Source organism: Ambystoma mexicanum, chromosome 7q, assembly GCF_040938575.1.
Source record: "Ambystoma mexicanum isolate Mex_15411 chromosome 7q, UKY_AmexF1_1, whole genome shotgun sequence".
NCBI classification, from domain to species: domain Eukaryota; kingdom Metazoa; phylum Chordata; class Amphibia; order Caudata; family Ambystomatidae; genus Ambystoma; species Ambystoma mexicanum.
This window is the reverse complement of record NC_090941.1, coordinates 710,309,426-710,336,860: the sequence shown is the minus strand read 5'-3', so window position 1 is coordinate 710,336,860 and position 27,435 is coordinate 710,309,426. Positions and strand designations below refer to the sequence as shown.

The window sequence follows — 27,435 nt, the reverse complement described above, 5'->3', positions numbered from 1 at the left end:
CAGCCAGCTGGTGAGAGGAAGGGTCTGCATGCTTTAATAAGTTTACCGGTATAGGCTGTGGATGAGGCCAGGGAGTTCACTTGTTTCTTTAGGGACAAAGTGGAGTCCAAATAGAAACAGAGGGTTTTCACCTCTTTGGCGACGGGGATTATATTGCGATCGATATTGATGGAGCTGTAGTTGGAATCAAGTTTTTTTAGGTTGTTGGGTGAGCCTAGAATGAGGATCTCTGTTTTTCGTCATTCAGGCAGAGGCCATGGGTTGCCATCCATGCCTGAATGAGGGTGTAAATTTTGTTTTCTAAAGCTGTATCCATAGTGAAATTGCCCGAAAGGGGGATGAGGCACTGGGTGTCGTCTGCATAATTTGTGTAGGTGACACTCAGTCTGTCCAATTTGTCGAATAGAGGTTTAGTAAAGATATGATACATCATTGGCGAGACACAAGAGCCCTGTGGACTCCACATGTTGTCTGGATAGGGTCTGCAGAGTCTAAGGTGGAGAATACTCGCATACTTCTGTTGTCGAGAAAGGATTGGATCCAGGCTATGGCTTCACTTGAGAAGTGGGCGGCTGATGCTAGGTGTTTGCCGAGTACTGCGTGGTCCACTAGGTCAAAAGGCCAACAGATCAAGGAGGAGTAGCATAGCTGTGTTTCCTTTATCGTTGAGCTCGTCAATTTGGGCTTTGAGATCTATAAGGGCGGTCTCAGTGCCGTGTTGCGGTCTGAAGCCCGATTGACGAGTGCCAAGGAGTTGGTTGGTCTCCAGGTATTTTTGGATTTGGAGATAGGCCACTCTGTCAATTATCTTCAGGAGGAAAGGGACAGTAGTGATGGGCCTATAGTTGGTAGGGATCGAGGGGTCTAAGGTTTGTTTTTTAAGCAGGGGGAGAACCTAGGACTCTTTTAAGCTACTTGGGACGGTGCTAGATGAGAAGGAGGCATTGATGAGTTTAGTGATGAAGGGGGCAAGGTCTCTGGCGGCATCCTTGATTATCTGGGCCGGGCAGTAATCGCCTTTGCAATTGGATGTTTTTAGTGAGGGAATGATTTTTTTCAGTTTCATGAGTGGAAACTTTAGAGAATTTGAAGGGTGTTAGGCTAGGTTTGAGCGTCGGCGTGGGCGTGCTGGGAATTTCACTAAGAGGGAGTGAGACTTTTTTTATAGCAATTTTTGATTGTGGTGTTTTTACTTTATTTGCAAGGGCATTTTGGATATTGGTACACCATTGCTTGTCTTTGGGTACGTTATCAGGTGGTGATATGGGGGATTCTAGTTTTCGCAAGATTGCGAATAGTTCCTTTGTATTGGAGCATGCTTTGGAAATTCGGTCGTTATAGACTTCTTTTTTAGCTTGGATGATTGCTTTCTTATAATTCGTAGCGCACAGTTTGAGTTTAAGTTTATTTTCAGCTGTAGGGGAGTGTTGCCATACAGTTTTAAGCTTCCTTTTTCCAGTCTCAGTTCTTTTAGATGGGGGGTGAACCAAGTATTAAGATGGGATTGTTGTTTACTTTTAGAGTTTTTCAGTGGGGCGATGCTGTCCATGGCTATGGCCATGGTGTTGTTGTATATTTTAACCATGGTGTCTGGGTCAGAATCAAATGGCAAGGCATTGATGGTTGGGAGGAGCAGGGGTAGGATATTGTCTGGTGTGATGTTTTTTCTGGATCTAGTAGCAACAGATGGTGCCATTGTTTTTTCAATTCTGGGCATCTTGTTAAGTGTTAAGTAGAAATTGATGAGGAAGTGGTCAGTCCAAGGCTGGGGTGTAATTTTACTGATAGCAGTAGGGCAGTTGGAAGTGTCTACCCAGTCTAGTATTCTCCCTTTGTCGTGGGTGGGGGTGAGGACTTTTTGAGTGAGGTCATGCCCTTCAAGCATGGTAGCGATGGCTTGCGCTTGTTTGTCTTTTGGGTCGTTAAGACCTAGGTTAAGGTCACCAAGGATCATTGTCTGGGATGACTTTTTTGTGTTGCCCGCTAAGAGGCTGGATAATTCCTCTTCGAAAAGGCCTAAGGGCCCTGGTGGCCTGTAAATGAGATAAATAGTTAGGGTTTGGCATGGGGATATCGGTAATTTAGCGGCCAGGAGTTCACAGGATTTTAAGGTGGGCAGTGCTGTTAACCTTACATTCAGGTTGGATTTGGCGATGATGGCTAAGCCACCACCTCTGGCGTTAGGGCGGTCTAGTCTTAGTAGTTGGTACTCTTTGGTATTGCTAGGGAGAGGGCTGGACCTGCTGCGTCATGTAGCCAGGTTTCTGTGGCAGATTATTACTGGTGCCTAGCCCTGGTGCTATACCCGTTTGAAATGTATCATGTAAACGTTGATTGGTCATCCAGCAATTAAAGTCCCTCAATATCATGCGAGCAAAGAGTTTAACTGGTGCATCTAGTAGGGCAATCGGCCGATACTTTTGAGAAGTTTGCAATTGGCACTATGATGATTTTTTCCAGGATGGCAGAATCTGTTTGTATTTGACAACGTTTGAGAAAATATTAAGTAAAATTGAGGCCCAGGTTTCAGGGTGGGACTTCAACATAGCATTGGTAAATCTATCAGGTCCAGGGGCTCGGGATGTGCTTAATTTAGAAATTTGATACAAAATGTCACTTCTATCAAACTGAATATTAGTGTCTTTAAGCATACAGTTCTGAATTATTCCACATTGAGTGTTAGGGGCCTGAGCATACAGTGTCTGCAAGTATTGAACCCTTGCTTGCTCTGTACTGCGTTGATGTGTATAGGAGCTTGGGGATCATGACTTGCACGATTCAACAGATCCCAGATGGAGGCAGTGTTATTAGAGGCTACAGCATTTAGCATCTTGCTGCATAATTATAGCTTTGCAAGATTTGAACAGGTTTTTGTACTTTGTTTTGCTTCCGAAATTCTGAGCTCAAGGGGCAGACTGGTTCGATTTCTAAGACTAACACGTAATTCAGTTTTCCTGTTGTGCAAATCATGATCATAAACATTCTTCTGCTGATAAATTGGTTTTGCAGAAAAGGACGGCTGTAGTTTGAACATTTGTAAATCTGATACATACATAACATCAGACTTAACCAATGCAGGCATGAATAAGTTTGGATGATTTTGCAGAAGTGTGTTAAAATGCGTTAGTAATGATGATGTCTATCTAAATCTATTCCTGCCGCAAGTGATTGTCACAGTTGGCTTGTAATATTGGGAAGCAAGTTAAGGCAAGGACAGTGGCCAAGTTAAAGAAAGCAGTTCGTGGTCACTATGTTCTTGGGGAACAATTTGAAAATGTTTGACAATGGCAAACAAATCTCTATTGGTGAAGATGTAGTCAATAATGGCTGATTGTTAACCTCTTTTCCAGGTGCTCTGGGGCAGTATGTCTCCTTTGACCGCTCCATTGATCGTTATGAAATGTCTCTCATTCATTAGCGTTAACCAGCTCTGCACAAGTTGGTGAGTTTGCGTGATTTTTCAGACAGGCAGTGAATATTGAAATCGCTTGCTATGATCACATAATTAATGGAACGCTCATTCATAATTAAATCCAAGATGTATATCACATCTTGGAAAAAGCACTCTGTCTCGATAGCTGAGTGATTCCAATAGAGATTGAAAAGTGCTAGAACTTCACAAGGGGTTTTAATTTTATCAAGTTGGGTAAGCATGTTCGGGATGGCCCAAGAGTCTAGCCATATGCTCCGAGAAGTATTTACTGCAACTAGCAAACCAGCCATAGGTCTACCCTTTTCCTGAGTCTTGGCAGGGAGTAGAGAAATGACATGATCGTCCCACAAAGGAGGCTTGGTCAGCCAGGTTTCTTGTAGGGCAATGATGCCAAAGCCACTTAACAAGTTGTTGATAGAGCTCAAAAGATGTTGGAAACCCCTGGTGTTCCAACTAGCAAGTTTGCAGACTTTCTGCTGTGTGGGTATGGATTGTTAATTTTTACCAGATGTAGACGCCTTGCTCACTGTTCTTAGAGAGGCACAGCTTCACCTCACTGATGATGCCCAACAAGGCAGAAACACGTGTATGGGGTTGCTGTTGGTACTCTTTTTCAAAGTAGAATTGCCTAGCATTTCGGTGCTGGACTGCCCCTGGGCAGGACAAAGACTGATATGCGGGGACATTTCTTCTCTGGGAAAGGGACAGTGATCTAAAGACTTGGTAGAGCCTCTCCCAGTGATTATTCACCAAGAACATGTCATTGGGCTGTGTTTGTGCTGGCAGAGAGATTCGCAGACCCCCCTTTGTTTTGCATAATTGTAGGATGTGTCTGGGTTTATGTAGAGTCTCTACAAGCTGAGACATCTGAAAAGCCCCCTGGATGCATGTGATTTGCAACGGCAGATTTTCTGCAAAGTTGATATGCATAGGTACTGGGGGACATGGTGTATCAAACTTGCTGGGGATGTTGGAAGGTTGTTCTTGTCTAAGAATGAAGCCTAGTTGAAGCAATTGCACTCTTCCTTGCCACATGATGTTTAGAACTACACAAGATTGAATCCACACACGGACTGCTATTAAATCATTTTCATGTAGAAATTGAACTTGCATTCTGTCAGAGGAACAGAGGTCTTGTAACGATTCAACATCACTTAAGAAGTTCATAACACTTGTCCCGTTTAGATCATGGACTGGGTAAGAGCCGCTGCTACACTGCAGAATCAGCCTGTGATGATTTGATGAAAGTGAAGAGCCTGCTTTGTTATTGCGAGTCACTTTTAACTGCAAATGATTGCTATGATTTTTATTAGTGCTGCACAAAGAGGAGGATTGTTCTTTTACTCTAATGTTTGAGATTAATGGGGGAGTTGCCAAGTTTTTTGCCGCATTATAATGCATCACTGGCCACTCTGATTTTTGTGTCCCTAGTGATGATTTATCGAGGCTAGAATGCGATGAGGAAGTGATGCCATGCTGGGCAAGCGATTTAGCAATTTCATTTCGCCTTTGCTCAAGTGCGAGAAATTCGTAAGCCCGTGGATGTAGCGGCTCCATTCCACGATCAGCTCGCTCATTAGCAGAGACCGTGATCGATCGAGGTTGGGAAGCATCAGATCTTTTATATTTTTTTCCACTTCGTGCACCAAAGCATCAAGAGGTTCATATCAAAGATCCGCTGTAATTAGCAAAGTGGAAGCTGGAGATTCTAGATTCTGGTGCAGAGCTCTTCTTGCTCGAGAGCTAACGTAGCATATTTTTTAGTTATGGCTTTTTTGGTCTATGAATCTATTTGTGAGTCATTGTCAACGACTGAATGAATTTGCGTGAACTTGAGTGCGAAGAGCTAGGCAGAGCGGTCATATTTTTCGTTTTTTTCCACAATTTGCCTGGTTTTGTAGTTGCATTGGGACGTGAAAAGATGGTAAAGGCTGGCTTGGAAGGTGGTGGAACAGCCACGTGATCCTCGGACATACGAGCTTCACAAACTAAGAAAGTTGGTTCAGGTACCAAGTCCGTAGGTGGGTCAGAGTCTCTTGCTACAGGGGCATTCTTCTCAGTTGCCACTTCACAGGGATTGTAATTGGATTGTGGTTCTTTCCCAGTTATTGCCAAGTGAGGCTGGGTTTAAAGGCCATCAGGACGCTGACCTAGTAGTGTCATCATTAGCGAGGTTTGCTTGACGAGTTTTGTATCAAGTTTTTCTAACAGCTTAGTTACGGACATTAAAGACGTGTTCATCACAGTAAGTGAAATTCCAATTAGGGGTATTGAGGAAGCTTCAGGTGGGATCGCTTTGCGCGTGTGGGGTTGGCAAACGAAATTGAAAGATCAGATGAATTTGAGGTGGAGATTGCAAACATGATTGGGTACAGGGATAAGTTGTTCATGCGAGGGCAGGGCAGTCGAACTGGTGATATATAAAGAGCCTTGGCCGGTGAGTTGGAAGTTAGGCTGGCCGCATCGCCTGATGCAGTTGTGGCTAGACAAGCAATCGAGGCAAATAAAGGGGCGCTGATGTTGGGTTCGCAGTGTAATAATGTAGGAACTGGAACGGGATTGTTGTGAACTTGTGCTACAGTCACAGTTTCGGTAATGATGTCATTATGGTTCATTGGGGGTATTTCCATAGATTGGGTTATGCGGGGGGCGGGATCAGGGCACGAACAAGCGACAGGTGAAGTGAAGCCAGCAGCCAAAATTGAGTCAGGGGGAGTTGACAGGTCAATGAGCGACTTCTCAATGGCAGAGTTCAACTCAGTGGAGTTTGTGGCTAAGTTTGTGGGTGGAGCTCCCACGGCAGCTTTGACTGCAGCTTTTAGACGGCGCTCTGCATTATAGAAATGTATAATGTCAGCAGTTAGGGATTGTGAACGGAGCCACGAAGAGGCAGTAATATGACGAGTAGAATTTGTGAGATTTGCAGCCCTTACTGGTGTACGTCTGGTTTGATTGAGCAGTTAGTTAAGCTCATTTCGAAAAGGCATCGATGACTTCAAGGTGTAGTTTTCCAGCCATGGTGTGTTTTACCAGAGCGGCTGCCTGACAGCAATAAGTTAAGCGAAAGCTATGTGTATTAGATAGGGAACAAGGCACGTGCAATAAAATCGAGACTCACTCATCATTCACCAGGTCAACTGCTTAAATGCACTCTGCAAAGCAGTCCGCAATAGGAAGTGTGGGTTAATAGGGGAGAAGCCAATTATTCGTGAGTAGCAGGAAATAGCATTTTCTCTGGCAATAAACAAAGGAATTGTATTCTACAATATTGAAGAGAAAGTCAATGTTACAGATTGTTACACAGTGTCCAAGTTAAGTCCAATGTGAGCCGGTGTAATTGCAAAGTCCACAAACGGCATACTCTTCAGCAGCAGCAAGTCTGTGTGCTTAACTGCACTCTCCAAAGCACTTTGCAATAAGCGCATGCAAATGCGCGCGGGTCCTTGTTTTTATAGGAAGTACAGGTTCAAAGGGGAGGAGACAATTATTCGTGAGTAGCAGGAAATAGCATTTTCTCTAGCAATAAACAAAGGAATTGCATTCCTTCTGCAACAGTGAGTCTGTGTGCTTAACTGCACCTTCCAAAGTACTCCGCAATGCAATTTGAGGAGATGGAGAGGTAGTTACCAAACCTGAGGCACTAAGCGGGTTGTGGAGTTGACACTTGTGTCTTGGTCTATCCAGAGGGAAGAGGAAAGCCAACCAGTACTAGAATATCGGGAAAGCTATCTTTCTCGGTGAGGGGTATGCAATGGGGGTCGAGGTGTTGTAGGGCCATTCAGAGACAGGTCTCGATGGCTTTGCTCTGCTTAGTATATTGGTGGTGTGTTAGCAGTTGTTGAACTACATTGTGGAAGCAGATTGGTGTATATATAGAGTCGAGAGCTTTCAGACTGAATAAGTGAGTAGGCTAGTTCAGGCACTTGTAGGAGGTACTTCAGGATGCTCTTGAGGAGTCATGTATCCGTGGTTGATGGTATAGACAGACCAAGTAGGCGCATCATCTGCAGGTCTGAGATTATGGGGAGTGGTGTACATGTAGTTCATGGAATAAACGGACCCAGAACGGTTTCAGTCAGCAGGAAATACCAAAATAGAAGGTCCTGGACGGTTGTAATTCAGGAGGGTCTTGAAGCATCCGGTGCTCATGGTTGATGCAATAGATTCCACCAGTAGGTGTGAGCAGTGATGTCATGATGGAAGATGGGGCTTCAATTCAGGTATCCAAAATATTAGTTGCGCAGAGGAGACCAAGCAGATTTCAGCAGTCTCAGAGTTTTTGTTGTCCTAGGGCCCGGATTGATCTTGTGTAGGGGGTTGGTGTTGATGTCTCATGTCTGTTATGGAAGAATGAGAGCATTCTAGTTTGCAATGTTTGTTTGTTTTGCTCTGGTAGCTCTTTGACACGTGGAGTCTGATTGGTTTGAGTTTGCTTTGTATTGCACTCTTGTTTATGACATTCTGCTTAAGTGAGTTCAGAGTTATTTGTCCTATGTGGATTCTAGGCCCCCGCAATGGATGGTAATGAAGGCACGCCCCTGTACGCTCACGCCAGAAAACAAAATGCAACCCGGGAAGAAAGCCCAAGATACGCTTGCAAAGGTAACAAGTGTCTATTTCCACAAAAACTGGAGAAAAAAACATCAGCAAAGGACTCTGCTGCACGAGAACGTTCTGAGGTCCGTTGGCATGGGTGGCACATTATAAGCACAAACAGCATCAGTAGTGGCGTCACCATATATAATACAATTCTAGAATACGGATTGGCGGAGGCCTATAGCTGTAGGGCCTGCTCCATATGGGATGTCAGGCCATTAGTCCATCTTCACCCACATGGGTGCTGCTGGGCTCGTTATCCGTGGCTGACGGAGGCTGGTCGAACACTAATTGGCAACTCTGGTATGCACTCTTACCATATCATTGTTGCAAACACCTGGTAGATATACCAATGGGCTGTAGGAAAGTCGGGGCCACACTAACTCACATATTTCACTCATTTCCAGGCTGCTCAGCAACTCCCAATGTCCTCCATTTTAGTTTTGGGCTATAATTTAGCTGCTACCCTGCACAAATCATGTGACCCATTCCTTAAGGCGTGATAGCCTTGCCTACTAATCTTAGTGATCAATCGAGGGATGTAAAAGTTGTATGGTCGGTGGTCTGGGTTTGGGTGGTGCTGTGGCATGTAGGGATTTTAGGATGAAAGCATTGTAAAACTGTATTTGTCATGTTGGGATCGTTGGGGGCAGGAGGCCTGCCTATCTGTCTCACGAGATGATCCTGCCAAGAGGCACGCTGCTCACTGCTCATGACCTTGCAGGGTGCATTCTTCCCTGTGTGCGAGGGCATGTTATTTTTCGGAACAATGGAGGATTTCCTGGGCTGTGTGGGACCTGGCCGGGGTGGGGGTGTTGTTCGCGCTAATGCAAGGGACCTAATATTCAAGCACCTAATACTATTCGCCACACTTGGGCCTACATTCTAGGATGACTGCCATTTATCTAAGATGGCGTTTGCATTTGCGTTTCTTCAATAGCTTCTAATACATGCATTACAGTGATTGTTCTCCCCCCTTTGTGTTTACCTTCCTCCCCCCTGCTCCCTGAATGAGTCTTTGAAAGTTTGTGCCTTATGCAGTATCACCTAGGGGGGTGGGAAGACCCTGTCTCCTCCCCAACAGTACTGTGTCAATAATATGTGTGTTTTAATTGGATTCTGCATTTCACTTGGAGCCAGTGAAGTGTTTAGAGATCTGGCGTTTTCCAATCTTTCCGAACTTAGTACTTAACTAGCTGCTGGATCTGGCAATATTTGCTAACGGTTTAGCAGATATCCTGAAGGTCTAGGTAGAGAATTGTGTCTTGAGAATCGAGTCCAGTCTTGGGAATAGTATGGCACTGATCAATGGTTCTATGTGGGAACATCATCTAAGGAATGATATGCCAGATGGATCTCAGTGGAATAAACAGGCTTTCTATTATATCTTTAACTGAATTTGAGTGTGAAGGGTTTATCAATGAGGAATCCAAGGCTTTTGATAGATTTGATTGGCTGAGGACAGGTCCCCATTCCGTTGTAGTTGGGGTGAATGTTAAAAGATTGGTCATCATCCAGGAATCCATAAAGTAAGTATCTGAAAAGGCTGTACGCTTGTGGCAGGATTTTGACTATCCAGAGGTGAGCAGGTGGAAGCAGGTTTGTAAAAATATTGCAATTTACAAATGTAATGTTTGTGGGAAGGCTACACAACATGCACTTATACTGATAAAGATATTTAAATAAAACTTCTATTCCTGATTTTGTGTATGTCAAACAATAAACAAGAGAAGAGGTTGCTTTCTTTTGTACAGCACCAGATAATGGCAGTCACAAAAGAAATGTCCGTTTTGGGTCTTTCACTAAACTATTCCCCAATACCCTAATTGGAACCATGATAAAAATACATTTCAACTGCAAATGTTCCTTCAGGGCGGTAACTACAATTTTAACAAGTTCATTAATCTGTATCTGTGTTAGTAGCAAGACGTGAATCAAAAATATTTGTTATCTTAACATACAAAACCAAGGAAAAAGGAAAGAAAAGAAGAAAACACATTTTGAAAATATATATTTAAGTGTATTAACATATGTAAATAATTGTGAATGTTTTTATGTGAACTGTACTTTAGAGCAACAGTTCGAAAGATTGCGCTTTTTATCCCCATGAAGCATCCTATCATTGGTACATATTGAAGGGGAATGGGGAAGTTTATCCCCTACGCCCCCTCCTATAAAATAAATGACACGGAAGAAGGCCAGGAGACGCAGCAATCGCCCATACTATATCGGACCAATTCCCAGTGGTCCAACGATTGACAAGTATGTTGAGAGGTACCCCCTCAGCCAGCCCTACAGGCCAGGTGCGGTATAAATCTACCCCAGAGTTGACAAGGAGCCCCAGGCTGCAACTAAAGACACCTCAATTGACAGTATTGATTGAAGCGCCAAGAAGCCATGTCGCTGATGTCGATAGAGACACCACGACTTAGCAGCGTTAGACATGAAGCACATGTGCCATCCGGACTACGGGACACAAACAAGCAGTAAAATACACAAAAAACAAGAGCGTACAGTTCTATAGTTAGAGGACAGATAGACATACATACTGTCATTGCTTTTATTATTTTCCCATTAGCTAGACGCAGCAACACAGAAACTGCATGAAGCAACAGATCCTGAACAGTGCTTGCAGATGCTTACAGGCGTATAAACTTATGGAACTGCAGGAGAACCTATGGGACCTGACCGAACTAAGTGTGACTAACCTATGGAGAATATAGAATAGTATAAACACACCAGAAGCCGCATTATGGCTTAGGAAAATTACAGCAGGCCATAGGCCTCTCATCGAGGATCGAGCTAAGCTGAATTTAGGCTGAACAAAGAGCAAACGGGTGAGACAGGACCCGCTGCCAAGGAGATACGGATGACATTCCATATCCTGAATGACAGTAGCACCAGCTGCAATACATGCAAATAATTCCTCATAATTCAGAGCTGCACAGCTTTAAATCATGGTCTTGGGAACACGTGACCCGGCCAAAGCAGACAATGGACAGCAATCAGCCCTGAGAAAGGGAGTTGATCTCATGCTACCAGACAGAAGCTTGCAACAAAGATGTTACAATATGAGACAAGTATTGCACGGAGCGAACAAGCACACTCATAGACTAAGGTGGTACATACAAGTTACAATGCAGATGCATAGTCATTCTTATTATATTGAAAAGTTACGCCAAGAGCTGAGAACCTTTGCAGATCCCAGACCTGGGGATGTCAGCTCTAGCCAATCACAGATTGGTATCCTAGGGGTGGGTAGCAATGGACAAGAACCAATGACAAGACCCTCACACTGCAACATTGTTATAGATAGTGACTTGGGGATGGACCAGGCCAGCCACCTGACATGTGAGAGCCAGTAGAATAACACATATATCTGGAGAAGGGCCCAGGTTGCAACATCATTCTGATGTCATTAGGGTAAAAAACTGGCCTGTGAGCCAGGAGACATTGAGATGTCCATGGATTTCTTCTCTCCCTGTGCTGATCCCTGTTGGTTTTGTTTATTGAACGTTTCGTTGACTGAGCCCTCCGTTTGTCCTGTGGAAGGTGTTGGGCCCTCTGAGAGTCTGCAAACTCCTAGTGGCCCTGTGGCATACCTGGGAGTTTGGCCCCAAAATATCCATTAGAAACAGCAGATGCTGCTGGACAATAATTGTCTCCTTGTCATTCAACAAGGGTAGAAGCATCTGCAGATGCATGCCCTGTCCAAAATGCACGGGTCCACCAGGTGTTCTCAGGGACACAAATGTTCAGAAGTGGGTCATAGCCAAAGCATTGGAAGACTGAGGGGTAAAACGCGCATCTGGGAGCGAAGAGAGTAGTCAAGAGTGCTTAGTTCGAGCCTCATCATCGATACTGTAATTTGTTTTATATTCCAGTTATTTAACAAAGGCACTAAGACATGGATATCATTAATAATGACTGAAATAAAAAATAAATCAATATGCGAGTATGCAAAATGTTCTTTCACATGATTAAATACATCACTGATGCTTTGCCCACTGGATATGAGGGACAGCCAGCCTTATATAGTGCCTGAATCACCGGCAGCAGTGGTTGCCAGGCAACCGAGAAGCTGCAGGCCGGGAGAGCGGTCATGTGACCCGAGCCTTGAAGGCCATGCCGTGACTTAGGCACAACGTGGCCCAGACCCCGGAAACATCCGTCAGGAGAATGGAGCACTCACCAGGGCACTCCTTTGGTGCCTCCCGTGATCGTAGGTGGTGTATTGAACCCCGAAGCCATGGCGCCCGCCCGCACCACCTGGAATACAAATGCCAAGGACTAGCAGGTACATGGTGCGGGTGGCAGCAACAGAATGTGACATCAATACACACGTATTATACAGTGGGTACAGTTATATATTTATTTTATTTATTTATTTGTGTCACGCCATAGCCCGCAAGCATAAGGGCGTACACAAACATCTAAGACATCTACATCAAAAAACAGGAGAGTCTTTTTGACTGTGCACAACACAACCACAGCTATCTTGAAGTGCCGAACCGTGTCCTTGTGTAAACAAATTGTGACCCCGCCCAGGGTGTAACCCGATCACAGCTTTTGGAATAAAAAAGGAAAAGGGAAAAAGCAAAGCGGGATGGGGAAGGAGGAGGTGTCTCAGTGCAGGTAGACAGCTTTACCTCTTAAGAAGGGAAAGATAACATAGAGTGAGTGATAATGATCACTGCGAAGTATGCTTAGTTGTCAGTGTAAAGCAAAGAAAATGTTATCTAGAGAAGGAATGAAAACTGATCTTATTGGAAAATCCACTTTAGGAGTGCAGTAAATAGTTCAATGTGTTGTTATTATTTTAAGTCAAGTTATGGATAGTTGAAGAAGTCCCCTGCCTGGCTCTAGGGGCCATCAAGGTGGTGACTCAGGGGACCAGATGCCACGCCGAGACAATTGATGTTGGGCCTGGGGAAGTGTAGGGAAGATGCCTTGGTCACCCTAACTTGGTCCCTGATGCATGGCAGGGGACAAACACAGTGATGGTCCTAAGTCCAGTACTGGTAGGCAAAACCTTATCCAGCCATATGATAGGCAAAGGCAACATAGCCCTAACAATCGTCTTGCTTTCCAAACCCATTGAGAAATCATGGACACCCCCTTCCCAATTTACATGGACCAAAGCTCCATCTAGACAGACCCAAATTCATGATCTAGAGAAGAGACGCTTTCCCTTCACGGGAATGCATTCACCTTCAGTTGCCGAGGGTAGTAAGTGTGTAGAGGATGCCACATTCACTTGAACATCAAACAATACTTCTCCAGTAGCTTGCAGAGCCCACTGTGAATTCTGCAGGGCTGCGGATACAGCTGGACAGGCTTGCAACTTCTCGAACATTGAAAGCCACATTGTGAGAAGGAAACTGTCCACGACAGTGTACTGTAGTGAGAGATTCTCCAACCAGGGAAAACAATAGTGCACCCCCTTCACTCAACCAGTCAAACAGAATATCCCTTCATCTGGTGAGTGGCTTGAATATAGACTTGTCCCAACCCCTTAAACCTAAAGCAACCACAGGTGCCCACAGAGGTGCCAGCCAATAGCGGCCCTCTCTAAATTATCAGCCACAGGTGCAGAGGAGAACAGCACCTGTCAGGTCATGTGGGTTGTTGAAGCAGGTTTTTGCAAGCAGCAATGCAGTAGAACAGTGAGGCAGGAGGAGTGGTTAGGATGTCCTGGAGGCGAGAGGAAGAGACATCAGGAAAGACGGTGGTGAGATCAGAGAAGGAAGTGACAACATCATGGACTTAGGATGAAGAAGAAAATGATAACATAGAAGGAGGAGCAGGTAGTGAGATCAGAGGTGGTGACAGCAGTAATGGAGAGAGTACAAACATTCAAGGGGCTGAGCGAGGGCTACCATGCATTTAATAAGCGCAGGAAGATATGAGGAGTCTGGGTTGGCCCAAGGCAGATTGAAGAGGCGGACCAAGACCCTGGCAGGGAGAACAGAGAAGTAGAGAGGGTGGTGGGAGGAACCCCTGAGATTTCAGGGAGAGCAGAGAGGAAGGTACAGTTGCAAAAAAGGCCTGGCTGTGAAAGATTGTGTTGGGGTGGTCAGGAAAGGTCCCACTGAGGAAGAGGGGTTCACGTTGCGCACACCATATTTGTGACTGGGGGTGTGGCTAAGTTGTTGCAATGTTGCGCAGGCAGCAAGATAAATAAACAGATCGCCAATGAAATATAGACAATTTAGATATGGTGTGCTACGAAGTGCATAGAAACTGAGCGATGAACAGTTTCATAATGCACATGCAGGGAAGGGGGCTTGTCACGAAAAACGCACTGTGAATAAAACACGATAGTTATTAAACATGCCTCAACTGATATACACACATATGGAATTTACAAATATAAATTGATTAGACTCTGCAGTCAGGAGTTTGCAAGGTGAATTTTAAGTGACTGGAAAAAAATGGTTTTGCAGGGCTGGAGGCCGAAGCTGTCATGATGCCTACCTCCAAGGAGCCAGGTCTGACCCAGCAACCCCAGAGGCAGGCATCATTTCCCCCAGGTGAGTGCCAGCGGGCCCAAGCTGGGGCCCTTTGGACGCAGTCCTGGCGCCTTAGGCGCCAGGCTCATGTTGGACCCCTGTCCTGGCGCCTTAGGCGCCAGGCTCATAAAGCTAGACATGTGTTCAAGTGTTTTAATGTGCACTTACCTGATGCAGACCATGCTGCTACATCCAGGCCCTCTTGAGGCCTGAATGGAACTACTTTACCTGTGGGACTACTTTCCACCCGGGTGTGGTCGGTGGAAGGATACACACTTGGAACTTCATCCAAAGCTATTTAAACCACACCCGATCAGCCACTCACGCTTCGCGTTGTTCTGCTCCTCGCAGCTGGACGCTCACCGTGTCAGCTCCTGCATCTGGACCTCAGCCACGCCTGTCAGTATCCTGGGTCACCTGCAAAGGGAGACAAAAGACCTTACCTGCTAAATCAGCACCACGGAGACATCACACTGACGATCCTGAAAAGGAAGACATCATTTTAAAAGCATTTCGCTACGATTGCTGCAGCGCTGCATTTCACTCACCTATCCTGGACGCCTCCATCCTCAGCAGCGATCATCCGGATCCATAGCCACTTCCCAGAGCCTAGAGAGAAAAAGACAAGAACAAGGTGAGAGAAGGAAAGGAATAGGAAAAGCTCAGTTTCCTTCTAAGACTTACCTGTTGGGTCATTCCCATTTCATTTCGGGTCTTGCCGCTTCCAGGCATTTTCCGGACCCCGGCCCCTATGGGGAAAAAAGACAAAGACATTACGGAGAGCTGCGAGGAGGTGCAGTCTGGCAGGAAACTCTGATTTTTTTTTTTTTTTTCCAGTTTGCTGTGGAAGTCTGTCTGCAGTGTTTACTGCTACAAGGGCCTAAAAACCCATTTTGGCCGCGGAGCGGCCGCGGAGAGCTGCGAGGAGGTGCAGTCTGGCAGTCTGGCCGCTGGCCACTGGAGCACTAAATAAAGTCAACGTACAGCAACTTTGAAAAGGATTAAAACAAAGTGTTGGTACCCTTATTTAGGAATGGACCAAAAAACGGACCAAAAAAAAACGGACCAAAAAACGGGTACCCACCCTACCGCGCCTCCCCCACTACAACACACCTCAATCGACTCACTGTTGAAGAAACAAACAAAAAAATCATCTAGGGGAGAGTTTTGCGGCAGCATGGAGGACACCACTGGGGGTAACAACCCACTGCCAAAAGAATATAAAGAAACGGGCCGCGTGTTAAGGAGCAGCGCACAAAATACAAAAGAAACAGTGTTGAGTGAAACACGAAAAAAACCGTTAAATATAACAACTGAAACCGCAACCTCGAAAACCAGCACAGCCTCTCCTCCAATCCCCCCCCTCAGATCCCCCCACCAACACGACTCACCTTGGAGAGAGGAGATGAATTTGGAGTCTGGCTGCGAGGGACGTGAGCGGCCGCGGAGTTGGGGGAGACATGTACCCCAGTCTCGGTCTCTGCGAGGCGAAGCCGGCGATGATGAAGGGGAGGTTTTCGCAGAGGGACCGGGGCGGGTTCCGCCGTCTCCCGCACAGGAAGAACGGGGAAATGGTGAGGCGGGCAGCGGTAGTGATGTGAGAGACCGTTGTGGGGAAAGGGAGAGGGAGAGAGGAATCGAGACAAACCCGAAACGAGCGGCTCCAGGGCCCAGTGCGGAGCCCGCGGGGAGCGGAGACAGCGAGTCCACCACTGTGCGGGGAGAGATGGTGCCTGCCGAGGGCGGGGCGAAGGAGTGCAAAGTCACAGATAGGAGCAAGGTGGCTGCACGAGTGGTTTTAGGGCTGAGCGCGGAACTCTTGGGGAACGGAGCCCGCGGGCCCGCCACTGTGCAGAAGAAGGTAGAGACACCACCAGAGGACTTGCTGAGAGGGCACAGAGAAACTGTTAGGGGAGAAGAGCCCACACGAGCGGTTTTATGGCTGAGCGTGGAGCTCTTGGGGAGCGGAGCCCACGGGCCTACCGCCGTGTGGATTGAGGAGACGCTACCTGATGGTACACCAAAGAAGTGCAAAGCTACAAATGTAATGAGTACAAATGAAAACATACAAAAGAATATAAAGGGCTCGGCAGAGCCCACAGAGATCGAGGTGATAAAGATAAATAAGAGACCAGATCCACAAGATCTTCAAACATGCGAAAGCAACCTTCATCCAGTGACAGTGAGATCTGACCTGCCCAGCCCGGAATGGAATCAATCAGAGCTTAGAGATGCTAGCTGTCAGAACATTACCCTATCATACTCAGATGAATTGGAAGGAGATGACATGGACGAAGTAACCATCCTGAGAGAACATAACTGGGCAAAAACACATACTTATCTACAACTAGAGAAGCAAGAAGAAGAGTCTCATCAATCAGCAACAAAACAGTTACTTGAGGACAATCTAAGAAGAAAAGAAACACAAATACTTTCTAGTCATAAAGAAAATGAGCTTTTAATGGAACAACAAACAAAAAGCTTAGGAGGGGAAAAATACAATCCCACTGAGGCATCGACTCCGAAAAATAGATTCCCACCAAAGCCGCAAACGAAAAAAATGGGAAAACCGCTAACACCGTCTAACAACCCGATTGGAAGATTCTTTGAAAAACTGGGGAAGCCTCCGATTGTAAATCGTTTTGAGCTTTCCGATTTAGAAATCTTGGCAGGAATTCCACCATCCCCCCAAAAAAATAAAATAAACCCACTGAAGACAGAAAAATCGACAAAGGGAGGAGTCTTACTATCACACATACGTTGGCACCCAAGCCAACCTACTGTATGCCAAAGGACAGAAACAACTAAAACGGGCATAGACAAGACAACTACAGAGAACAGACCTCAGGAGCACGAGGAAGATAAAAACAAATCAACACTGAAACTAATAACGTCAGAAAAGGACATTGAAAAAAAACAGGAAGTCATATCAAACTCTATTCAGACAGAAGGAAACAATAAAGCCAGGGAATCACCAGAGGTAACAAATAACAAAAACCAAAAATTGGGATACATACAGCCAGACAAACCAGTGGAAAAAACCATTGAGATTATACACAACGAAAACAAAAACAAGAAAGAGGACAAGAAAGTGGATGACTTGGTCAAACCAAAATCAAGCCATATGTGGAATCCAGAAGAAATAAAATTGGCAGAGGCAATATTGAACTATAAAAAAATGCGAAAACAAAGAGAGAATACTATAGGTGAGAAGTGCTCGCCGCAACATAAAAAATTAGACATCTCGACAGATGCCTTACGAGTTCTATTATCCACACCACATAAAGCGAAAAACGAAACAGGAACTCCATTGAAAAAAAAAGAGGAAAAAAAATCACCAGTCAAAAACTTGGACATTTTACCTGTAATGTCAGCTATGACCATTGCTCTGGCACCCTTTGGGAAACTGTACGAAACAATAAATGAAACACTTAAAGAGCACACTTCAGTACTAGCAGCATGCAACATGAAGCTAATTCATTTGGAAGGATACATAACAACGTTAGAGACCTGGAAGGCCTCCACAAAGGAACAAAATTGAGGTGTTCCAGTTCAAAAAACAAGCAGTATCCTCTTACTCTCAAACTAACCAGAGGGAGACCAGACAAAACAGCTATGAAGAGGAACTAATAGAAACCACAGCAGATACCAATTATGAACTGATACCAACCAAAGAAAACGACATGAAATTAAAGAAAACGGAAAAAAAACTAAAAGAGGGACACAAAGAAATTCAGCAAATGAGGGACCAAAATGAAATTACCCCGCAACCCCAGAGACAGAAGATCTCAAAAACCAGTTCAAGTCATAAAGATAAACTAAGCACTATAGGGTCAACAGTACAAGAGAAACAAACTACAGAAAAAAACGCAAATTTGAGCATTTCCAAATGGATAGCTGGCATAGCCCAAAAAACCAAAAATATAGAAAGCGAACTACAAGAGACAAACATGAAAGCTAATCGCAAACCGGTGGAGGAGAGCTCGCCAAACTTGTTGGACCTGAGTACATATTCGATTGAAAACTCAGAACCAGAAATCCCTCGTCCAATTAATAAAAAAAGAAAGGTGTCATTTGCGGAAGACAGCATGCCAATAGTAGAACAAAGGGTCAAACACAAGCAGCTACAAGCAAAAGTATCTGGAAAAGAAATAAATAAAACGGACGACTTAAGCTATAGAAGAAGTCGGATAACCCCAGAAAGGAAAACGTTGTTCCGAGTGGCCAACACAAAGATAAACAAAATTGAACACGAAAAAGTCAGGGATTGCCCTGCACAGAACACAAAGGAAAAGCATGTGAGAGAATGGGCCGGAAACACGTCCAATAGCGGAACACGTCACAAACAACACTCTCAATACTACAAAAATGCACGACAACACAAACCAGAAACCTCTCCTTATGGAAAAAGGATAAAAACACCAGAGAATCGAAATAAAAGAAGAGAAAAAACGGGCTCAAGTGAGAGACACTCAGAAAGAAATAAGAGATCAAACAGAAGGCCTGCGGCTTACCAGACACAATCCAATCCCACCCGGACATCAACAATTTTTACTCATAAGAGTAACTCATCACGTACCTTGAAATTAGAAAAAAGTGACAAAAAGGGAGAAAAGCTTTTATTAAACAGGAGAGAAACCATGAGATTAATACAAAAAGTACCAAATGGAGACCAAATCAAAAGTGTTGACCTAAATATAGTGGAGTTCGCACATAAAGCTCGAACGGATAGTATCTTCCTCCACATCACATCTCATACAGTGAAGAAACTGCTGTTGTCCGTGGCAGGAGATTTAGCCAAAAGAGGGTACACCCTAAGAGAAACAACTGCAGAAGAAAGAGGGCACAGAAGAGAGGATGACCACGACACAAAAGAAAAACGTAAACATACGACAAACGCTAAAGAACCAGGGAAGACAACGCCTGTAACTGAAAGACGAACTAGAACAAAGAGAAAACACAACTACACACCGGAAAGAGAAGAGCAAAAGGAAGAAGATGAACGTCGAAAATCACGAGAAACATTAGATCAAAGTGGTTCAAGAAAGAAAAAGGATAAAGAAAGAGACAAGAGCAAAGAAAATTCTTCCTCTCAAGACAACTGGACACAAAACGATAAGAAACCACAAAGACTATCCCCAAGACACCCGAAAGGGCCGTTTCTGACACAGTCCCGCAGAGAAAAAGATAAACGTATCACATGTAGAAACATATCAACACAGATCCAGACGCAAGAAACAGAAAAAAACACCAATAAATGGGCATGGATTTCTACAGCACTAACAAAATATGTGAGGAAATAGCAATCAAATCGTCAATCTGACAATTGCGTTGGAGAGACATTAAAGGAGTTACACGTGGCCCAAGAACCGGATCAAAACATTATTCTTGGCTCCTGGAATACAAGAGGCCACATTCACCTGACTCATCCAGGAGATGTAAACCTTGGTCTTTTCGACCTCATAACTTTGCAGGAGACCTGGTTGTTATCTCAACCGAGCCTGGATGGTTTTGAAGTATCACTCTCGCCGGCACAAAAAGGAACACGAGGACGTCCTACCTCAGGCTTGCTGACAGCTGTAAAAACTGGCGGAGTTCTTAGAATAGTTCATAACCTGATATCATCTCTGACAATTCAGGCGACATTGCTGGAATGGAATAAAGAGGACCCCCGGCAAAAAAAAAAACTAAAGCGAGATCTTATCCTGGTGCTAAACATCTACTGGAACCCGTCGATAACGAAGACAAAAAACTTTCTAAATAAGGTGGAGAAAATCCTTACAGATACAAAAGAGATGTATGATATGGACCACATCTTGATATGTGGCGATTTAAACGCCTCTTGCCCGGTATCGGAGAAGGAAAGATCAACGTACAATATGAGCAACACTCAATCAACAACGAGAGGTGCGGCATGGGCCAAACTGATGGATTCCAGGGACTTGTACAATCTAAACTCCCTAGACTTAGCCAAATCCAGAATTCCAACATGGGAAAGCGCGGGTAAAAGAAGTACAATTGACCACATCTTTGCCTCTAAAGAGTTGTATCGCCTAATCACAAGCTTCAAGGTAGTGAAGACTACGGCCAGTGACCATAATTTACTAACCGTAATATGGCCAGCAAAAAAAAAGATGTTGGTGACAATGTCGAAAAATCTGGAACTAAACCATCAAGGAAATCGATTAAAAATCACAACAGAAGGCATAACTTCGATCACGGAAGCCTATAATGGACAAGCGACCTTAAATACAGAGAAAGCAAGCTTGGATTATACGCCTCTCTTGATCCCTTATCTCCATCTACGACGTAAAAGAGTAGATGACAAAATTCATTTACATACTCACAATGAGGAATTGAGAACAAAGAAATCAAATCTAAGAAAGGCTATTCGGATTGCACGAACAAATCCAACGCAAACAAATGTAGACCTGGCATGTAAAACTAAAAAGTTGTATAAATCCTGGCTACAAGCGACACGATGGAAACTATATCAGATGGACGCAGAGAATATGCTGAGAGCAGTTTGTAAAAAGAACTCAAGAGATTTTTGGACTATTATAAAACACAAAATCTCGCCCACGGACACAAGAATTACAAACAGTGTCGCAGAAGAAAGATGGAGTGACCACTTCACCGAGTTATACAACGACCCCACTCCAGGGGAAGTAACAACGATTATCCAAGAAGAGGCTAACTGGACAGAATGCTCAGAGAAGGACATTTTGTCTAAGATCAAGAAACTAAATAACTCCAGGGCCCCCGGACCTGACGGCATTTCCAACGCCATTCTGAAGCAGGATGCTGAAAATTGGGCCCCACTAATAGCAGAAATCTTTAGAAGATCTAGGATTTCGAGAACCATTCCGGAGACATGGAAGACTGCAAACATTGTCCCAATTTATAAGAAGGGCCCAAGGGACGATCCGAGAAACTATAGGCCAATTGCACTACTAGATGTGCTTGGCAAACTTTACGGATCAATGTTGTTAGATGAACTGCAGACATGGCAAAAAGAGGCAAAAACAACTGACCCCTTTCAATCAGGATTCGAGAAGAACCTCGGTACGTCAGTAAACATTATGCTGATTAGCATACTAAAATCAAAGGTCTTCGAGGGGCAACCATCAACATTCATAGCGTCAATTGACCTGGTGCAAGCCTTTGATCGCGTGAACAGAAAAAAACTATGGAAAAAACTGGAGAAACAAAAATGTCCATCAGCCATTCTCGCGCAAGTGAAAGCGCTATATAGCGGAACATCGATTAAAATTCGACTCAATGAAGCTGGCTTATTGTCGGAAAACATAAAAACAGACAGAGGCGTGAAACAAGGCTGCCCCCTGGCACCGGCACTATATAAGGCCTACATGGCCGACATCGCAGATCCCGAAAACGACACCAGATCATTTCCTCCTCAAATAGGTGACTCAAAAGTGACAAGATTGCTGTATGCAGACGACATCTTATTGCTAGATCAAACAGCAATCGGTCTACAGAGACAAATAGACAGCCTCACAGCCTATCTGACGAAAAATGACTTGGAACTTAATATATCTAAAACAAAAATCCTGATCTTAGAAAAACCAGCGAGAACAAAAAAAAGAAAGAAATGGTTCGCGAACTCTGAGCCATTAGAAATAGTGAAAAGCTGCACCTACCTAGGGGTAAAACTATCGTCGAGCAAAATTGAAATAACGATGCAAGAGCATCTTATCTCCAAAACAAAAACGCTAGCAGCCCAGGCAAGATCTCTGGACAGAAAATTTGGGAAATTTTCAATCCTCCCATTAATAAACTTTTACAGAGCAAAGGTCTGTCCAACTTTGACTTATGGAGCCGAGGCCATGCTATACCTGCCAAAGTCACTGTGGGCTAAATTAGAAGGTATATTTTGGCGGAGAGTACTACAACTTCCAAATTCCACTTCTGCGACAATCATTCGATGTGAATTGAGTCTCCAATCTTTAGAATCATTGGTAATAAGAAACAGTCTCTTATTCCTGGGTAAAATCATAAGGCAGCCGCGGCCTAAAATACTGGAGATAATATATCAAGAGATGAAGAGTGGATCAAACCCAATGCTATCAAGTTGGTACAGCAGATCATTGGAACAAGCAGAAAAAATTGGATGTTCTGAATGGGAAATAGAAAGGATCCCGGGAAAAGTAAAGAAAAAACTGAAAACACAAGACTGGATTGAGACTTTAGATAAAACAGAAGAGCTCACAACCAATACACATCATACTATGAACACCCAAAAAGTAGACGAAGTCAGAAATTACCTAAAAAAGTTTCCAGACAAGCGACTGAGAACAACTTTCTTGAGAGCAAGGTTAAACTTATTGAAAACCAATGAGATCCTCTTTCGAAGAAAACAGTCGACAACTAAAAACTAAAAACTGTAGATATTGTGAGCAGAGGGAAAGTGAAACACTACGCCATCTTCTTATCCACTGCGCAGGAACGGCATCCATGCGAACTATTTATCTCAAACCACACAAAGTTCGGTACCAAACGGCAAGTGAAGAAACTTGGTGGAATATGCTAATGTGTGGCAACTCCACATCTTTGACGGTGGCCACAGCGACCTTCTTGGAAAAATTGAAACTGGACGAAAAAGAAATAACAACAGAAAGCTCTCAAACATCCCATTGACCAGAAAATCCCAGGATAGTCACAAAGGAAAACAGGAAGCAAGGACACAAAAATTTGGACAGAATTTGTAAAAATTGTAATACAATTATATACAAAAAATAAAAAAAAAAAAAGACATTACCCGAGCGCTCATCCAGAACTTACCTGTCATTTACTGGAACTGCACATTTCACTTCGGGTCGGCGCCATATCTCCGGCATTCCGAACCCCGGCCCCTAAGGGGAAAAAGACATAAACATTAGCGCTTGCTGCAACAAGACAATGAACATTATTATTAAGCTTGGACTTTTGAACTTGCAGCAGAACTTTTACAGCGCCTTACCTGAATAGTCAAGCTTACCTGAACTCCCATCAATCCTGAATCCAGTGAAGTAACTGGGTTTCAACGCGCCCCTGCATCAGAAGCAGGATGGAGAGCTCATCCTTCCTGACCCTAAGGTGAGACTTCACGGGGAATCGTGGAAGGGTATCGTGGAGGGTTGGAAGAGAGTGGGAGGCTTGAGCATAACTCAGTCAGTAGGTAATACTCCCTTTTCACGCACAGGGGAATATTCCTGCGAGCCAGAGAAGCCAGAGTAGAGGGGCCCTTCCTGTCCATCTTCGGAGTCCTGCGATTCACCATTGAAGAAGCACCAGCACTCGAGGCCAGACCTGCGCCTCCGTGGGAATCAGGTGAGCGTTACAGAACGCGAAGCCTACCCACTATTTCCCACCCGGGCGCTATGGAGACTTCCGAGACTGACCAGCTGGCCCAGCTTTTGGGGGAATTGCGGGCAGAGGTGCACTCAGCCCGCCAGGAGACTAACGCTCTCAAAAGAGAACTGATCCTATCCAAGGAAAGAACAGATGACCTAGCCAAAAGGTTATTACAGGCCCAGGCAGGGCACACTCCTTTACCTAATTCCGGAGACATTTCCACATCAATGGGTTTGAATAACCCGGTACAAATCAATCTACCTGGACACATGCCTTTGGCCCCGCCTGAACGTTTTGCGGGGGATCCCAAGAAATATGCCGTCTTTATGAACCAATGTCGTTTACACTTTCTATGCAGACCCGGAGCCTTCCCTAACGACCAGACCAAGGTAGCCTTTATACTATCTTACCTCAGTGGCAGTGCTGCCGATTGGTCTATTCCATTGGTAAATCAGGATGATCCCATTCTCCAGAATTTTCAGGGCTTCCAGGCCAGCATGGAAAGATTATTCGCTCGACACTCTCAAGGACAGGCCCTTGATAACAAACTGCTATCCTTACGACAAGGTAATCAGGATCTTCTGTCCTACATTGCCACCTTTAACAGACTGGTTGTGGAAACTGGATGGCCAGAAAACAAAAGGATCACATTGTTTCATCGAGGCCTGCGCTGAGAGCTTAAGGATGTTCTAGCTCAGATAGTAAACCCACCCCAGGTCTGCACAGACAACATAGACTTGGTGGTTCAACTTGATCACAGACTTCAAAACAGAAAAGCAGATCGGTTCAAGTACGAAACCCGAATACCGATCAAAACCCATGCTAACTCCAAGAGTACCGACGTATCCGAACCTATGCAAATCTGTGGTGTTAAAGGACCATTAACGCAGAAAGAACGAGAGAGAAGGCGGCAAATGCAACTTTGTCTGTATTGCGGGACTCCCGGTCACTTTCTTCGAAATTGTCCAGTTAAACCACCTAAGAAGGTGGTTGGAGCTACTGATAACGAATTATTGACACCTGATTCGGGAAACGACCTAGCCCGACAAGCGTAGGGGTCCGCTTGCCGAGCTTGAAAACTAACTTTTTGACCTCGCATTTTGTCATGCCAATGGTGCTCGTGGACCCAAAACAGCCTCAGCAGTTGCATGCTATAAAAGCATACATCGACAGTGGAGCTATTGGAAATTACATAGACCGTGAATTGGCTTCCAGGATTAAGCTTCCTCTCCGCCCGAAAGTAACCCAAGATGTCATTACTACAGTAGATGGAACCGAAATAGCCTCAGGGCCTGTAACGCATTCCACAGTTGAAGTGACACTGGTGGGTCAGGACGGACATCGGGAAGCAATCGTGTTTGATGTGATCAAGGCCCCACAATTCCAAGTAATTTTTGGAATTCCTTGGTTAGAAACACATAATCCCAGAATTGACTGGCGAGCAAAGAAGATAAGTTTTCCTGATTGTGAACCAACTTGTTATCCAAGAAATCCAGCTATGGGTCTAGCCTCAGCAACTTCCACCCCTGTACAGTTACCGTCAGAATACCAAAAATTCCAAGACGTTTTTCAGAAAGAACAGGCTAACACGTTACCTCCCCATCGGTCTTATGATTGCCAAATCGATCTGGTACCCAATGCTCAACTACCTTGTAGTAGGATTTATGCTCTTACGGAACCTGAGAACCTGCATTTGCGTCAGTATTTAGATCAGTACCTAGCCAATGGTTTTATTCGCCCGTCCAAGTCTCCTGTCTCTTCAGCTCTGTTCTTCGTGCCGAAAAAAGAGGGCGACCTTAGAACGTGTATAGACTATCGTGCCCTAAATCAAATAACGATTAAGAATCGTTATCCTCTGCCCTTGATCCCTGAGCTTATCGACCAGGTGAAAGACGCTTGTGTGTACACCAAGTAAGAACTCCGAGGAGCTTATCACCTGGTGCGTATAAAAGAAGGCGACGAATGGAAGACTGCATTCCGCACCAAGTTTGGGCTCTTCGAATATCAGGTGATGCCCTTCGGTTTGTGCAATGCACCTGCCGCCTTTCAGTACTTTATGAATGATGTTCTTCGGGAACTTATCGATGTCTGTGTCATTGTTTACAATGACGACATCCTGGTGTACTCTTCTTCAGAATCTGATCACAGAAAACATGTTAGGGCAGTTCTTGAGAAATTGCGCCAGCACAGACTATTTGCAAAACTCGAAAAATGCGTTTTTCATACCACAGAAGTTGAGTTTCTCGGATTCATCCTGACACCTCAAGGAGTCCGAATGGACTCGCGAAAGGTGGACGCCATCCTCAAATGGCCATCTCCTAGCTCGGTGAAGGGAGTTCAGAGCATGCTCGGCTTTGCCAATTTCTATCGAAGATTCATCCCGGAATTTTCCCGAACAGTCCAACCCATCACAGCTCTCCTAAAGAAAAACAAACGCTTCGAATGGACTCTTGAGGCTGAACAAGCCTTTCAGTACCCGAAAACCAAATTCACTTCTGCACCTGTATTGAAGCACCCGCACCCAGATCTCCCGTACATTGTGGAAATCGACGCATCCAGTTCGGCCATGGGAGCTGTTCTGTCGCAAAGAGACCCAAAAACTAACCAACTACACCCAGTGGCCTTTTGGTCCAGAAAATGTTCTCCTCCTGAAATCAACTACGCAATTACCGATAAAGAGTTACTGGCCATCAAATCTGCTTTCAAGGCTTGGCGTCACTACCTTCTCGGGGCAAGACACACCATCACCGTAATTACGGACCACAGAAACTTACCGTATTTAAAGACGGCCAAAGCTCAATCTTCACGACAACTCCGATGGGCTCTATTCTTTGCGGAATTTGATTTTGTAATTACCTATCGCCCTGGCTGCAAGAATGGAAAAGCGGACGCCTTATCCCGGATTGGCATGGAAGAACCTAATTCGAGCTTAGAACCTGTGTCCATCATACCTGAGCAAAGAATCGTAGGCTTAACTTCATTGCAAACTATTGAGGACATCCAAACGCAAGTAAAACAACTTCTAGACTCTTCAACCTTACTGGAATGGAGTCAAAAGGGTCCTCATTACACCGTTAAGGAAGACTTACCCTACTTCCAGGAGCGGTTGTTTCTGCCAAGTAAAGAATTGCAAGAACTTGTTATTGCCCATCATCATGAATCTTTAATGAAAGGGCACCCTGGTATCGCTAAAACGGAGGAAAAAATCAAACGCCACTTCTGGTGGCCTTCTTGGAGAAAAGACATAAAGTCTTTTGTTCTGTCTTGCGGAATTTGCGCCCAAAACAAAGCTCAAAAGAAAAGGCCAGCCGGCCTACTTCAACCCTTGGATATTCCACCGGCACCATGGCACACCCTGTCAATGGACTGTATAACCGACCTGCCTCCTTGTGCTGGTCACAACACAATCCTTGTAATTGTGGACCTATTCTCCAAAATGGCCCACTTTATCCCTTTAAAAGGTTTGCCTTCAGCTTCCACCTTGGCCAAGGAATTCCTGGAGAATATAGTTCGTCTACATGGTTTCCCTTCCGTATTAGT

At 44.7% G+C, this 27,435-nt stretch overlaps 1 protein-coding gene across 1 annotated transcript; it reads left to right on the top strand.

Moving 5' to 3' along the window:
• Nucleotides 1-18,224: 18,224 nt before the first annotated feature.
• On the top strand, nt 18,225-19,844 carry LOC138528076 (peptidyl-prolyl cis-trans isomerase G-like). Its single transcript, XM_069639520.1, has one exon. It carries the CDS (start codon nt 18,225-18,227, stop codon nt 19,842-19,844), a length of 1,620 nt encoding a protein of 539 aa, XP_069495621.1.
• Nucleotides 19,845-27,435: the final 7,591 nt, after the last annotated feature.